Raw genomic sequence first — 15,952 nt, 5'->3', positions numbered from 1 at the left:
TAACGTAAAGTGCTTGCCAGGCCAGGCAGGTGCCAGCTGCCAAGCCAGCCAATAATAAAATCGTAAAAACAAACCTAAATATTATTTTCGCTCGAAAATGGTGAGAAAAAAGATAATGTATAACCCAGATACGAAAATGGTGTGTATGACAAGGTCTTTGCTCCTACAAACCCACAAACTATAGATCAAAAAATTATACAAACCACAGTAACTGTAGGTAGTATTATCCTTTTCATAGATTCAAACGCGGGGCTCGCGAACGGGTCCGATCCTTTTGATATAAACATTGCTACCCAGTCGTTTGCAGCTGCTAGAAACTATGCTAAATATTGCGGTATAATACCAGACTAAGAGAGATAATACAGCACGGGCACGGCTGTGCCGTATTATCTCTTTCACATTGGCTCTACGTAGCTGGCACATACAATATGTACTGATGTAGTATATACGTAGAACATATAGACAGTGGCACCAGTCTACTAGTACACAACTGAGGCTAAGTTTTTGTAGCAAGTCCTTAGGAAACGTTTTGCACTTTGCATACTGAATGAATGATCTGTGTCAGTTGGAGAATAGGATTCAGTGTACACGAAGGACCTGTATGACGCTATGTCACAGATAACACTATTCATTGGCGTTATGCCGGTTGATCCAAAATTGGAAATAAAAGTTGAAATAAGTACCTCAATTTTGAAGATATAGGTTTATTTATTTAAAACTTTATGATGTCTACGCAATAAATGAGACTTTTCACTTATATAGTTGCATAATTATTCTAATTTTATCACAAAAATTAGGCTTATTATTACAGTTAACATAATTACGTAATAAATAACTATACAATACAATAATTCATTATTGCACAAATTAATTACCACAAACTATAGATAAAAAACGATACAAATAAAATAACTAAACGTAAATAAAAGTAAATTTGGACTTTTATTTAGATGGCAGCATTTGATGCTTTGATTTTTAATTTTATATTCTACTTTATAGAGAGTAACAATACTGACTGCATCTTGAAGTTTATTAAATATTTGTTTCCACTAATGCTGCGACTTACTCGCGAACTGTCGCGCACCTTTTCGTTTTCGTAGCAAGCGAAAGAGGTAGCAATATCGATAATTCAATAATTATCAATAATTTCAATAATTTATATATCAATAATTTATCGAATTATTATTAATAGCCAAGGCTACATCGCTACTTCGTGACAACTCGTAAGTGAAGCCTTACTATAAAACTAGTGAAATTAGATTATGTATGTTTTTTGCATTAATTTAATAATTTTCGTGCCCACTGTTTGGGCACAACCTTGGCGCGGGCGGTAAAGGAACCCGTATTTTTGGAATGGGCAATCCTTCCCAATTTCCCTGGAACAAATTAGAGCATTATAAACAGCATTAATATTGTCAACACCTAAAGCAAAATATTTATATTATTTTCATACAATTCATTGTCTTCTCAGCTCATTGTAAAGATCACAGCTGTTGTCTTATTTCATTCACGATCGGGCACACGTATATTTGTCGTGCGTGTCACAGCACGTTTTTTTTATGTATCATACATTTTGTCTCTTTCATCTGAGCGCTTTCGCTGTCCTTCCTCAGCCGTTAAACATAGGAACCCATAATCCGCTTCTCTAGTATCTCTTCGCCTCTTTACTTTTTTCTCTCTCTCGCAACTTCCCGTTTTCCTACGGAAGGAGCCACACGCCACGGTAAGCGTGTCGTCTTTATTGTTGAGTGTGTTATTGCTAAAATGGTGTCGAATGTTGTTCAAGCCACCTAAAGGCATCTGACATGGGTTGTGTATATTACCTGAAATCGATTGCCATCCGATTTGTTACATTGCATAGAGATAGGAGACTCGACGTACAGCGAATGTAACGATTTAACTCTCAACGGTGTCCAAGGGTGGATAGCCAAATAATTCGCTCGGGGAGGGGAAGTGTATGAGATGTTTATGTTATCCCATCTGAAATAATATTTTCTTTGACTTTTTCGGTTCTTGTACTTCACATATTATAGTTTGTGCAATATAGTTTACGTCAAACGATAAAATTAAGAACAAGAACGTGGTTCTTGTCGATGAAGTGTTTTCCATTCAACTCTGTTCCTGTCATAGATTTACCTCCCTATACGAATATCCCATGACCTATGCCTTGTCTTTTATTTCACCTACCCTAGACCAGGAGTGTGGGCAATGGCTCACCACGCGGGCGCATTGCGGATTGGCGGGTTTTAACGACTGCAAATACAACAACAGTAGGCATGTTTATATGGCTGGCTGTTGATGATTGAATTCTACTAGTATCATCCATTAAGTAAGATGATTAAGAATAAGGAAACCAGCATAAAAAATATACCTAAAGTCCGGCTTATGCTATATATAAAAAAATCGACTGACTTTTTCTCGAATTTGAAGTAATTTTCAAGCGCGGTGTTGGACACCGCACTCTTGCAGACCTCGAGGTCGGAGGCGGGGAAGTAGTGCAGATAGTTGACGCACATCTCGTCCGTGATGGCGTGTCCGCCTACCGTGACGTTTACCCGATCGACCGTATTGTAAATGCATGTCGTTTCTAGGTAGTCGCCCTGAAAACAATAATAATAAAGTTTAAAAAATACCACAGGAGATTGTTCTACATCAATTATTCATAATTCTCACAGAAAAAAGTTATATTTGTAATTTATTCCGTACAAGATGAGTGCATTTTGCGATTTCACAAAGGGAATCAAAACCTACAGGGTACTTCCCGATGACCTAGAATCATGAAATTTGGGATAAAGTAAGGGCATACTATGCTGATGTAGGAAAAAATCGAAAAATTGGTAATTTAATTTTAAATCACAGAAAAAATGTTATATTTGTAATTGGTTTCGTACAAAATGAGTGCATACGTCCGCTTTTCACCACTCCCACTAGATGGCACTGTGCCTTTTTTTAGATCGAGCAATGGAGATTTTTTAGCAACTTGATAAGATAGCAAAGTATTTTGATGATTTTCACACGGACATAATTTTTTCCTCGATGTGGTGCTTCCTTTGCTCCTGTGTTCCGTTCCGAACTTCCGATCGATTCCGATATTAGTGTTAGAAAGTTTACAAAAGGATTTCTACAGTCCATTTAACCTTATTATTAGAAAATTAATAACTAGTGTAAAATATCCTTTGATTTATCAGTCATCTTATTAACAAATACTATTTTAGCTTTTTAAGTAAATTTGAAATTTGAATGAGATAAAAAACGTCTTCCTCGTCTTTGTTTCTTTAGCAAAAAATCATCGTTTTTTGCTAAAGAAACAAAGTTTTGTGTACACGAGACACGCGAGCGCTATAGACGGAGTGTGTTTAATACATGTTCCATAAACAATGTCTTGTGTATGTGTTTTTGTTGAATGTCTTCAAAATTTTTTTGCTGGAGATCTTTTTGGGCTTTACGAGCCCAAAGAGGGTTGACGTTAGGCAGGCGGTCGGTTATAGAAACATAGCCGAATCTTAGTAAATTTTGTACGGAACCTTCGGTGCGCGAGTCTAACTCGCACTTGACCGTTTTTTTTTTATTTTTTCATTTCTTTTATTATTTGGCGGTATTTACCGCCAATTAATAATAGTTATCGCCAGTACATAAAAGAAATGTGATAGTGGAGTTGGTGTGAGGATATGCGTCGTCATAAATTAACGTTAAATTATAATTTCTTTGTAGTGATATACCGGCAACACAGTGACCGGGCGATGTAGGAGCCTGATCTCCTGGAAGTGCGTGGAGTAATGCAGGTCGATGTTGAGAGGCGGCAGCTCAGCGCCGCGCCGCGCGTGCCGCGTCCACGCCGCGGCGCCGCTCAGGTGCGCGTGCAGCTGGCTGCCGAACACCACCACGCCCAGCTCGGGCAGACCCTGGCGTGACGACAATATTAATAAGTTCTTTTCTAAAAACTGTCAACTCAGACACCAAAAGAAGGCCTCTCGAAGGGAAAAATGTAGGGGAAAGGTTAAATATAAATAGGATATTAGGACAAATCACACAGATTGAGCTAGCCCCAAAGTAAGTTCTAGACTTGTGTTATGGGATACTACTATATTTTATAACATATACATATATTGATAAACATCCAAAACCCGGGCCAATCAGAAAAAGATCATTTTCCATCATGACCCGACCGGGGATCGAACCCGGGACCTCTCGGTTCAGAGGCAAGCACTTTACCACTGCGCCACCGAGGTCGTTAAGGAGGGAAGAGGGAGTTCTAAATTTAACAAGTTTGTGTATCTGTTGTCTGTCCGTGGTATTGTAAGTGACAAAATGGATTGGATTTGGATTTAGTTTTTTTGGTTAAAAGATTATTTAATAGAGAATGTCCTTAGAACTAAGATCATTCACGATAAACACATATTTTGTAAATATAGCTCCATGTTTGCAAAATATATGTTGCCGTTGGAAACCGTCAGATATGATGTGATTGGATGCAAAACTATCTAGGGACACGGCAGCGCCCCCATAAGTCGAGCGCGTAGTAAGCACTGCCATCATCCCGTAATATTAAACGAATCTCTGAATATACATGGCTGTTGGCCTCTATCTATCAACCAACACTATTATCACAAGAGTACACAAGTCTTACCACTCCAGTGCACTGCGGTATGCAATATCCGGTCAATGGGAAAGCCTTTTGGCCGGCCGGTATTGCCATCTTGTCAGTATACTCCAATCCCAACTCCATGATAGCGGCATCATAGCGGCGCTTGTTAGATGTCACATGCACTACAATGCCCGAACTGTCCACCCAATCTAGAAAAGTAGTTAAAATGTTTGCTTGCTTGGCATGTTTTATAGAGCCAACTGGCTTAATTTATCAGAAAGAGGTGAAACGCCCATATTAGTATGCTATATTTCATTCATTCATTCATTCATTTCAGGTTTATTTCTTACTAGATGTTGCCCGGTGCTTCGCTTCCGTTGGAATTTTGAGATAAAATATAGCCTATAGCAATCTTGTATAATTTACCTTTCTAATGGTGAAAGAATTTTTGAAATCGGTTCGGTAGTTTCGGAGATTACCCGCCTCAAACATAAAATTCACAAAGTCACAAACGCTTAATCTCTTTATAATAACATAGTATAGTATTAATATTTTGATTGAATTCTACTATTCGTTCCAATGTAGCCAATGCTCCAATGTAGCCATGTAGCAAGCTTAGCTACAAGCTTCTATTTACATCATCATCATTGTCTGCAGTTCTCCGTGACCCACTGGGTACAGGGTAATATCTATTTATATACCTTTTTTCATTTCAGGATTGTTGTAGTGGACTTCCAGCATGACGAACTTGTTCTTGTCAGGTCCGCCGAGCGGCAGCCCCGCCTCCTCCGGGTACGTGAACGGTGGCGCCCCCATCGCCCACGCTGACTTCACCTTAAACAGTTTACAAAATATATAGAGTCTATCAAAGTTACCTCATGAAGAGTAGTCGCTTTTGTCCGCGGATACTATGTGCGTCCGCTTTTAAAATATTTTTGTCAATGTTTCGAGTTCTAAGCATAGTATCGCGATGATAACTATTCCAGATTTGCTGAACACATTAATCAACCAAAATAAAAAGACACTGATGACAAGTAAATTTAATATAAACCCGGGCAATCTTTAAATTCCTTTCCTTACATAATTATTCCTATAATTAAGTCGATACTTTCTTTTCTCTTTTACATTATGATCCATACAAAACGGAGGTACTAATCCTTACCTTTGAACAAGTCTTGGTGATTTCTGGCCTTTCTGGGGCGAAGCAGTTCCCTTCATACAACGGGATTTCCTTCTTTGGATCTGTGTCGCAGTAAAACAGCTCCATGTGATGCACTAACCCCTCGTTCCCTCTTGTGATCGTTGATTGGAACTGTAAGTGAAATAATAATAATAAGGTATTTATTTCAGGTCAATAACCCACAGGTATATACATAATACTCAGAAATGATACTAATTAATGTTATTTGTAAAGAGGTCCATCTGTTTTAAATATTAAGCTATATTGGGTTATCAGTAACATAACTCACTAAATAGTTGTCGAAGTCACAGATAGAGCAGCACTAATAAGGAGATATGGATACAGTATCGTCTTCATGCCTTGCGGGCTAGACAAAACCAAGAGTTACGAAACTCAAAGGCCACGTATAATAAGTAGAACGCGTGAAAAATAGTATAAGCAGCGCCTAAGAGCGCCTTTTATCAGTTTCGTGCACCTCCATTACTAGTGGAAGCCCTAACTTTTAAATACCAATTCAGACAGAAGTTGCAACATCAAGCCCTATGTTTCTTCTTCTTAGCGTGACGACTCTCCTAAATTTGTGAAGACTGCTTAATAATGATAATGCCAATGATACAGCATTATCTGTGGCGCTGGTCTTTCATTCTTTGCTGCAATTTTTTATTATTTTATTTTCAACATGTTTAAAAAAAATGTAATACCATCATTTCCACCTATTTAATAAGTACATATTATTATTTAAGTACCTGAATAATATGATGAGGGGTTTGTGTGATATAGTCCGGTAACTTGATGACCTTGCACCAATAGGTAGTGTCATCGCTGGGCACTTTCAAGTTTTTGTTCGTGAAGCGCAGTTCGTGACCTTCGGCTTTCCTGCGGCCGGGCGGCGTCAGCAGGCGGACCCTGATGAAGCCATGGTTCTGTGGCGTTGTGCACGTCAAGCAGAGCCCTTGAGATGAGAATAGCTTGTCGTCACCACGCGCCCATACTACGTGGACTGTACCGTCCTGAAATATTGGATATTTTATCAGTATAAAGTTTGTTTAGTAGCTACAACATGTCCCACTTCTGGGCAAAAGCCTCTCCACGCATCCCTGTCTCCAGAGACATACATCTACCTCTTACATCATCTTTTACATCCATCTCTTGTCGAAATCTTTAAGTTCATCCGAACATCTAGTCCTAAATCATAATATTAAATACTTAGTATTATCGTGATGCAGTTTATACAGGGTACTGTAGCAAAAGATCAGGCTAATTGTGGGCAAATAACACGACACGCCCAGAGGTCAGGCGTTTATAGATTTCGGTAAGTGCTTACCATCAGGTGGCCTGCATGTCTACACTTGCTTATATCACAGATTATGTAATAGATTTTGTGAATTAGGTACGCTAAAATGCCAAATACTCAGTTGGAAATGATTTATATGTTGTGTTCTAAAATATTACGTGGTTTGTTTTAGTTATTTATGTCATAGATGCCGACATACCAAATTAAATCTCGTATTCTTAATCTTGGTTTGTTTTACTTCAAATCAAAACTATATATAATAAGCAAGGAAATTATGTGTTAATTGTTACCTCGATTATATAGTCGTCAGGATCGCATGTATCGAAGTTTCGCTCAAAGAAGACGCTCCTAGTTTTGCTGTCCAGTTGAAATCCCTCGCAGTGTTGTTTGTTATCTCTAATTAAATTCCCGATTTTGTCCGAATGCATATCCTGAAACATATTCACACTCCCAACAAGTGCGTTTTTATATAGGACCAAAATGTATCGGCACAAAAAATGCCGACAAGATACTTTTTTATGCGGGTAATTTAGGTACATTACTAACTTTCGCTCGCGAATTTGTACACGCGTAGATATACCTTTTTCCCGTACCCATGATTATTTTGGGAAATCCTCTCTTAGTGCAGGAGCACTAAAAGAGAATGTAACAAAATTGAAGGGTAGGAACCATCTTACCAAATATAATGATTCTACACCTCAGTACAGTCAGACAGTTGGTACAGTCAACAGCACATCAAGATATCCTGTATGAACCTCTATGTCGCGGTAATAGCGGCGAGTTTGCAATAAATAGGTCTGTAGTATATGGCACTATTTTACCTCAAAGTGATCGTGGCCCCTATAGTCAGTCCAGAGGAGGCACACATCAGCATTCTCCAACTCGCCCCGGTCCGAGAACCCCAAGGCGAACCAGTTAGAAGACGGGGCTTTCTCTGATAATGACAATTGGAAAAGTATCCTGCGCGCGGAGTAGTCAACCCTCCATTTGAGAAGGAGTTCCCCATGTGGGTCCAATACCGACTCGCTTTCAGCAAATTTGTCTGTATCTGTGGACGAATTCGATGAAAAAAAAGGAATAATTCGTAAATTAAAAAATACACACACTAAAATAAAAGCCGTTCTTACACTACAAGCTTCGTCAAAATATACAACAGAAAAATCAGCAAGAAGCTTCGTCAAAATGTTTACATGAAGAAATCTGCAACATGCTTCGTCAAAAAGTTAATTAATCTATGAGCCCACTTCGTGCCAAACCCGGCCCGAAGGTTCCCATAATGCTAGCTCCATTACCGCGTTGAATTGCTAATGAGAGCCTTTGAGCCAGGAACGACATAGAGCGTCTATCATTGGACCGCTCGGAAATCCGACGGCCCAATTCTTCCAAAAAAGTCTGCCTCAGAGCCCCAAACGATGGTAGTCTCAAAAGCAACAGGTACAAATATATATGCTGTTGCTAAGCAAGAATATTTAACATGTTTTAAATTGGCATCATTTTCAGCCGCAGATCCCGCATTCTTAACCTTAACATGAGACATTCTTACACTTACTTCAATGTAAGCAATATGTGATAGAGAAGCTAGCTTCACATCTACTAGGTTTCTCTATCACACCTACAACATAGAACTTCAGATTATCCGATAAGTATTTTGTAATTACTTTATCACCTGTAGGTACTTTAGTGATGCGTTCCCCAAATCGGCTTTTACGAATCCGACAAGCTTGCCACTCTATTAATCTGAATAATTTAAATATGAAAATGTATAGTTACCTGGTGTGTTTCGGATCAAATATGAATGGTGGCAACATATTAGCACAGATATAACAAAAGCGATACAGTTTACGCGCATTTTCGTCATATTTTAAAACATGTTAGAGATCAGCAACGTTCCGTTTGGGAGATAGCACGGTAATGAAGAGGGCAGTCGCTTCCAGCGGAATAGATTTCAAATGAATGACGTCCCGACACCCTCCGCTGTGGAATGCAATTTTGACGTACAGTCGCGTGCTAAATTGTTTTTTTTTTTGTTTTTTTATTATTTAATATTACAAAGTTGTAGAGTATGCACATTATAATAATACAATTTACCATATTATGAATATAGAAAATTATTGTATTATCATTGTTTTCATTTATCGCAAGGATATATCGCACTTTCAACCCTCTCATGAAATATTTTAATAATTGTCTATAAGTATACCTATAATGATTTAATAATTTATAACATAAATTTTTATTTTAGACAAAAAATATAATTATGATTAATTAAATAAAACCTAAAATAGAAGCTGTTAGGATCTTGTCAAAGTCCAAAAACTGCTGTTTATAATGTATTTTATTTTTATATTAATTGGGACACATGATAGAGTTCGTAGCCGCAGATTTTGTTTTTTTTTAGAACAAACCTTATAAAAAATAAAAAGAAATAAAATTACTTGTGTTGCCAGCAACAGAAGCATTGATATGCTTCTGGACAATGGGGCTCGTTGGTGTTTTTTGAATATCTAAAATATGTTTATTATTACCACAGTTTACAATAGCGAAAATGTTCTAAAGATATTTTTTAAATATTTTTCATTTCTTATTTCGTTTAAACATAGAAAAATTCATAACTTATTTTATAACATTCATTTTTGTCATCATCTGTCTATACATCTAAGAGACTAGATGCCGCATCCAAATTGCAGACATGATAATACGAAGGCGGCCTGCGGTGGCATGCGACTGATATTAAATTCCTGGGAGCCCACACAACTCAATTAAGCCCCTAACTGGAATTTTCATCAGACGCTTAACCTGCTTACGTCGATAGATTCGAAGATTTAGGTCAAATATAAGAATAATCGAGTGATTATTTTTGTCGAGTAAATATTTAATTTTTTTTGGAAACAGTCTGGGAAAAACAGACCCCGCGCTGACTGTAAAAGTCAATTAGGAGGCACGTTCATAAACTGGGGATTATTCTTAATAGAATTTAATCTCAAAAACGTCTCTCTCTCTCTTATCTGAGCGTGTACCCCGTTTCTTCCTCAGCCGTTGAGCGTCGGAGCCCAGGGTCCGCTTTCCTACTTTTTCGTCTCCACTTCGCACGGTCGTCGGCATTCCTAGTTGTCAGACCATTGGCACGCATGTCAAAGCATCTCAAAAACGTGTCTGTAAGTATTAATATACTTATTTTTCTCAGACATTGTCGAACGATAACAAGTTTTATTATTATATTTATATATTATATCAACGAAATTAAGTTTTATTTGCAACGAATCAATTCTGCAATAATACTTTGACTTGTGCTATTGTTTATTGAATGCGCGGAGCCCTATTCCATGCAGGTCTAGCTAGAGCCGTATTCCATGCTTTCAATATTCAATGAAACAGTTATATTTGCAAACATTGTATTTATTTATAATATAATATATGTCAGCAAAACAAATATACTTAAATAACATTAGTTCAAATCAAAAATAGGCGTAGTCGTTATACCCTTCAGGTAATTCAACATTTCCGCTTGTGTCTGGTATCTGTAGAAAATAAAAGTTTTAAATTAATATACATATCTCTCTCTGACGATCGCGTATTCCCGGCTACAACAGTGCTGTGACGACGTAGTTTTAGCTTTAGATAGAGAAACAAACATCCAAACATTTTTTCATTCAAAATCCTTACACATTATAAACCAGAGTCATCTAAACTCAAAAACGACTGCGCAGATTTCCATGCGGTTTTCACTAATACATAATATGATTCCTGAGGAAGGTTTAGGCGTATAATTTTTGTTTTTACCTCGCTAGTTAAAACTGAAACATAAAAATAAATTTACCTTTTCTCTTTCGAACAAGACGGCCAGCTCCACGTGTTTGGTGTGAGGGAACATGTCAACGATCATATGTCTCACGGGCACGAAGGGGGCGCCGCGCAGCGTCTTGGAGCACTGCCGCGAGAGGTCGACGAAGTTCTTCACGGCCGAAGCCGGGCTGCACGATATGTATATGAGGCGTTTGACCCTGTACGCGTTGCGGAGTTGCGTTATCGCGCGCATATCTGGTGGGGAAATGTTCGCGTCTAATATTTTTCTAAAGATTTTTATTAATGTATAAGTTCTCATGGATGTCTTATCTATAAAGTAACTGCTGTGTTAATTTGTAAAATTTATTCTATTTCTTCCCATATTTTTTCTACTAACATGCTGGCATGTGACCTATCTGATGGTAAGTGGTCATGGTCATCGCTGCCCATGAACGGCTGCAACCCCAGAGTCGACACGACCCCGGCATCAAATGTCAGTTTTATTAATTACTACATGATGCCCGGGGTTTCGCTCCCGTGGGAATGTACCTTTTGAATGGGGAAAGAATTTTGGAAATCGGTTCGGTAGTTTCGGAGATTACCCGCTTCAAACATACAAACTCACAAACGCTTACGTCTTTATTGTAATAGGTAGATCAAGTTCACATCTACACTGCTATTTCCTGACCAAATGGCAATGCAATAGGGTTCTGAGGAGTTAAGTCTGGTGTTTCAATATAAAACTTACGGAGTCCAGCCCTGGGCGGGTCGACTATAGCGACGACATCGCTGGCAGCCCTGGCCAGCACGGACGGCAGTATGTCCTCAGCTTTGCCCGTGAAGAACTCACAGTTGGTGACGCCGTTCAGCTCGGCGTTAGCTTTGGCGTCCTTCACTGCCTCCGGGACCATTTCTAGACCTAGTACTTTGTTGCAGTGCTGGGAAAAAATTGCTTGGCTATTTAAACCCAACCCAGCTAATTTTTGCAATGATTTAAAAAAATCTAAGTACTTAGCCCGAGTTAAATCGTAAGAGCAGCTAATATAATAAAATAAATAAATATATTACGACAAATCACACAGATTGAGCTAGCCCCAAAGTAAGTTCGAGACTTGTGTTATGTTATGGGATACTAACCCAACGATACCATATTTTATAACAAATGCATATATAGATAAACATCCAAGACCCGGGCCAATCAGAAAAAGATCATTTTCCATCATGACCCGACCGGGGATCGAACCCGGGACCTCTCGGTTCAGAGGCAAGCACTTCACCACTGTGCCACCGAGGTCGTCAACGTCGTCGAGATAATGTAATTAATTTCAATCTTTTTATCTCGCCTTTATATTGCAATACATTTAAAATAGGCCTACTGTTTTAAAATATATCTATCTATTTATCTATGTAAATTAACAGGAAGAGCGCAAACAAAAACCAGCCTTTACATTACTACAATAAGATTCATTTTCAAGTGAGAGAGAAAGCCTGGCGGGTTATGAAATGAAAATGAATCTTATTTAAGTTCACTTAATGCTGGTTTTTATTTGGGCTCTTCCCGTTAACGTAGCCGAGTTACAAACCTTAGCAAAAGACAGGCCTATTGTTCCAGTACCGCAGCAGATGTCCACCACCGTGGAATCGCTCTTCACTTCGCTCATCTCTATCGCACTCTGGTACAGGATGTTTGCTGCTGCCGTGTTTACCTACACCATAAGATTTTTTTATAATAATAGCTTAAATTGTGCTTTCACTTTATAGTTGTATTCGTCGATGAAAACTACTATATATGAGTCAGATTTGTAAACAAACTCATGTGGCACGAGTAGGATTCGAACCTGGGATTTTTCGATCCACAGACTTCACAGTCTTTACATTTACCTTCATAAGTCGCCTTCACCGCTTTTTTTTTTAATAAGTGGTTTAAAATATAATCGTAAACTAGTAAATCACCTGAAAGAATGCCTCTGGCGACACCCTGAATTGGAGCCCTAATATGGAATCCACGATGTGTGTTGCGCCCATCAAATGCACTGCTTTCGATGGTTCTTCGCCAGATTTCCTGCAAGTACGAAACAACAAATAAAAGTTAAAGAATTGCATGTTTTAAATAGCTTTGACATATCCCACTGCTGGGCAAAAAATAATTAGGTAAAAATATATTTAAATAATTGAATTGAAATAAATTGAATTGAAAGAAAATAAAATTAATATACAACTGTGGAATTTCCAAACTCATTTTCATTACTCCCATGTTACAAAATATTAGTTGGCATTTTGTCTCTATTCTTTAACATAAGTGTGTCGAAGACCACAATACTGCCGTATGAAAGCACCTTTAAAGCATCAATTAGGTATGTGACTAATAGTGTGAAGTTATGTGCTAACCTTTTTGTAACAAGTTCAAAATATAATGATTTGATGCCACAAGTCACTGCTTCTTCAGTGCTGAAGAAATCAATCAAATCCTTTTTTATTTTGTCCAGTTCTTCTTGCGATAAATCCTGGAACACAGAAACATCATTAAATATCAGGTTAAATTAAAAAAAAAAAACTATTTAATTAGTTATCGTAAGAAAGTATGTTTGTTAAGATGACGCCGCGGGTAATTGATAAGAATTTTGTTCTAATTATGCGATGGAAGCTAACGATTTTTTTTTGTTGAGCTATGAAGTTAACGCCAGCGAATTGGTCGCTAGAGGCGCTGATGTTGTTTTGATAACAAATGTCAAAACTTAGATTGAAAACGGACTTTTCGGCGAATTCGTTAGCGTTCGCCTCCATTGCTACGAAATTTTACCTGTGGATGCATGAGTACTATTAGCATGATCTCATTGGAGAAGGAGGAATGTCTGACTGTCAGGCCTTTCCAGTGGCCCGAGTAGTCTGCTGGAGAAAATGGAGGCAGATTTGATTTCCGTACGAAGTCTTGGAACAACTAGAAACAGAATATACATTTTAAACCGCCAACCTGCTAGATAATTATACATATTATTTATTTATTATAAACAACTTACATCCTTGGACTGCATTTAATGTCTATTTTTGTCAACCTATGTCTTACTAACTTAATACCTATTTTAAATAAAGTTATTACATAAATCAATTTGAGATCCAAAACATTTGTCTGAAATGACCTCCTTATAATTTGAGAATATTTTTTCTATTCTCAATTTAAGATAATATTATAACGACTATCTAGATTTATTAGAATACTTACTATAACAGCTTCTTTCATTGCATCCGATATGTGATTCAATTCAGCAACGGGTCCCACACAAATTGTGCCCGTAGCATAAGCTCCAAGTCTGAAACCGACTGTCAGCTGGTTCTCCTCATCATAGCCCACCGTGAATTCACACTTGTTCCTATAACCTTCTGTAACTGGGGAACCTTTTATACCCAACAGGTCAAAGCTCAAACCGTTGTGGAGTTTACGCTTGGCCTCAATCTCACTTCGTTTATTGAAGTTTTTAATCCACATCTCATTATCATATTTCATGAGCAATTGTCGTATTTCTTTCTCTTTTATTTTGAGCTAAAAAGAAAATGACACATATAATATGATGTAAAGTGGTGCCAAAATTCCTTTTTTACTTTGTCAGTGTTACCACCACATAGAGATCAATGCAGGATAACTTGTGTGGTTCACTGTGAATATACTGGATAGTAGTTACCTGTTCCTCATAAGGGATGTTCCAATAAGGTGTTGTGGCATCCTTCAATCTCTCTTCTTGACTCTTGTTCTCCATTTCTTTCTTCTTCTTATCTTGTGCATCATTACTGTTCCCTTGCTTTCTCTTTCTCACTAATGGATCTGGTGCTGGTTTTGCTTCTTCTGCTGTAAGTGTTTTACCTGCAGTAAAAATTTGTAATTAATTGTTTGAGATAATTTTGTTGCATAGAAAATATGTACATAGTAATCAAATATGTATAGAAAAATGTATGCTATGGGTGATCTATCTCATGAAGTGATCTCTTCCAGTCAACTGGCAGTTCACTTTACATGTATTATATTTTTATTATTACATCATGGTGTTTAGATGAAGAGTCTTCATTATTGTCCATTGCTATTGGTAATGGTTTCATTTCTTAATGTTATATGCTAGTCACTTAAAACTTTCATGGATGCACAGCTTCTACAATTAAACTTGTTTGTGTCTTGTTGAACGGATGTGTAACATTATCATATAGAGGGTTTTCATATAAAATATAGAATTTAAATTACATACCTTTCCAGGAATATCCATTTAAAGCAGTTATAGCTTTATTTCTTTCTTCCTCATTTTGGAAACAGGCAAATAACCAATTGCTGGAAACCCTAGGCCTCTTTATTTTACTTGCGTTAAGACCAAGCTTCTCATTCATCAGTTTCTTGAGCTCCTGAGTTATGAATCACTATTTAGTACAATTACCTTTTGACTTGGAACGCGGATAAATGTATGCACGCATAAACATAAACACTCATTTGAAGTGGTATGTGTTACATATATAATATTAATAATATTTAGTATTTCACCTTCATAATAGCTTACGTTAAAAGTATCTGCCAGATGGGTCCTTGTGTATAATAACAAAACAACAACACATTAGTTTTATTTTAATGGGGAAATAGGTACTTTTACTTCATAAATTTAATTCTATTACGTATTTGCTTCCTTGATAAACGTAAAAAATGATTGCAATTAAGAAATACTTACGACTATACCATAAAACTTGGGTAAACCTCGTAACTCAATTTTAAACTTTTCCGAGGAAAATCCACCTTTTTCTAAATAAGCATACTCTTCTTTTTTTTCATGTTTACTTTCATTGCTCTCTAATTCACTAACACTGTCTGTATTTTCAATAATTTCCGACATTTTTAAATAGAAAACAAGCAAGGCAATTTAATTAATCACAAATTTATTTTAGAGGTTATGTTTACTTTCGTATTGTAACGTAATTTTGGCATTGGCGGATAATTTTTTTTTATGGCAAAGAAAGCAATTTAAAAGTACTAACTAGGGCTCTTCAACTCTGCTCACCGCCCACGGGATTTAAAAGAACCGTGGTGGCATATCAGGTTCCTTCTACCTCAAATTTAAATAACAACAATATTTACTTACAC

General features: G+C 37.3%; 2 protein-coding genes and 1 long non-coding RNA gene across 4 annotated transcripts; 1 reads left to right on the top strand and 2 right to left on the bottom strand.

Moving 5' to 3' along the window:
* The first annotated feature begins 16 nt into the window (after positions 1-16).
* Positions 17-7,282, top strand: LOC128674976 (uncharacterized). Of its 2 annotated transcripts, none has more exons than XR_008405217.2 (4): positions 17-139; positions 3,712-3,851; positions 5,302-5,899; positions 6,576-7,282. It is a non-coding gene; the product is annotated as an uncharacterized LOC128674976 (long non-coding RNA). The 2 variants fall into 2 exon arrangements; XR_008405216.2 differs by having other exon boundaries at positions 3,712-4,050.
* On the bottom strand, positions 214-9,010 carry Tbh (Tyramine beta hydroxylase). The gene is made up of 11 exons (XM_053754009.2): positions 8,830-9,010; positions 7,881-8,107; positions 7,350-7,490; positions 6,512-6,775; positions 5,748-5,897; positions 5,287-5,419; positions 4,628-4,794; positions 3,720-3,902; positions 2,413-2,600; positions 1,824-1,980; positions 214-1,376 (listed from the first exon to the last, which is right to left on the bottom strand). The coding sequence occupies exons 1-11, from the start codon at positions 8,915-8,917 to the stop codon at positions 1,284-1,286; spliced, it is 1,791 nt and encodes a 596-aa protein (XP_053609984.1). The 5' UTR covers positions 8,918-9,010; the 3' UTR covers positions 214-1,283.
* A 1,429-nt stretch (positions 9,011-10,439) lies between these two features.
* LOC128674964 (uncharacterized protein) lies at positions 10,440-15,792 on the bottom strand. Its single transcript, XM_053753990.1, has 11 exons — positions 15,543-15,792; positions 15,075-15,225; positions 14,520-14,698; positions 14,063-14,380; positions 13,643-13,780; positions 13,231-13,346; positions 12,796-12,904; positions 12,426-12,548; positions 11,591-11,780; positions 10,877-11,097; positions 10,440-10,577 (listed from the first exon to the last, which is right to left on the bottom strand). Exons 1-11 carry the CDS (start codon positions 15,702-15,704, stop codon positions 10,515-10,517), a joined length of 1,770 nt encoding a protein of 589 aa, XP_053609965.1. The 5' UTR covers positions 15,705-15,792; the 3' UTR covers positions 10,440-10,514.
* Between the last annotated feature and the right edge of the window lie 160 nt (positions 15,793-15,952).

This window comes from Plodia interpunctella, chromosome 13 (genome assembly GCF_027563975.2).
Source record: "Plodia interpunctella isolate USDA-ARS_2022_Savannah chromosome 13, ilPloInte3.2, whole genome shotgun sequence".
Lineage (NCBI taxonomy): Eukaryota > Metazoa > Arthropoda > Insecta > Lepidoptera > Pyralidae > Plodia > Plodia interpunctella.
Note: the sequence above shows the minus strand (reverse complement) of the source record. Positions and strands in the feature narration are given on the sequence as shown.

Bases quoted from the DNA above. Each gene is read 5' to 3' on its own strand.
- Tbh (XM_053754009.2), bottom strand. From the start codon at position 8,917: ATGACGAAAATGCGCGTAAACTGTATCGCTTTTGTTATATCTGTGCTA. The intron at 5,898-6,511 runs GTACTTAAATAA...TTTCACTTACAG, and splicing joins CCCCTCATCATATTATTCAG to TTCCAATCAACGATCACAAG. The intron at 4,795-5,286 runs GTATATAAATAG...CTACTTTTCTAG, and splicing joins CAATCCTGAAATGAAAAAAG to ATTGGGTGGACAGTTCGGGC.
- LOC128674964 (XM_053753990.1), bottom strand. From the start codon at position 15,704: ATGTCGGAAATTATTGAAAATACAGACAGTGTTAGTGAATTAGAGAGC. The intron at 14,381-14,519 runs GTAACTACTATC...TTTTCTTTTTAG, and splicing joins ACATCCCTTATGAGGAACAG to CTCAAAATAAAAGAGAAAGA. The intron at 11,098-11,590 runs GTAAGTTTTATA...TTTCCCCACCAG, and splicing joins CCCGCCCAGGGCTGGACTCC to ATATGCGCGCGATAACGCAA.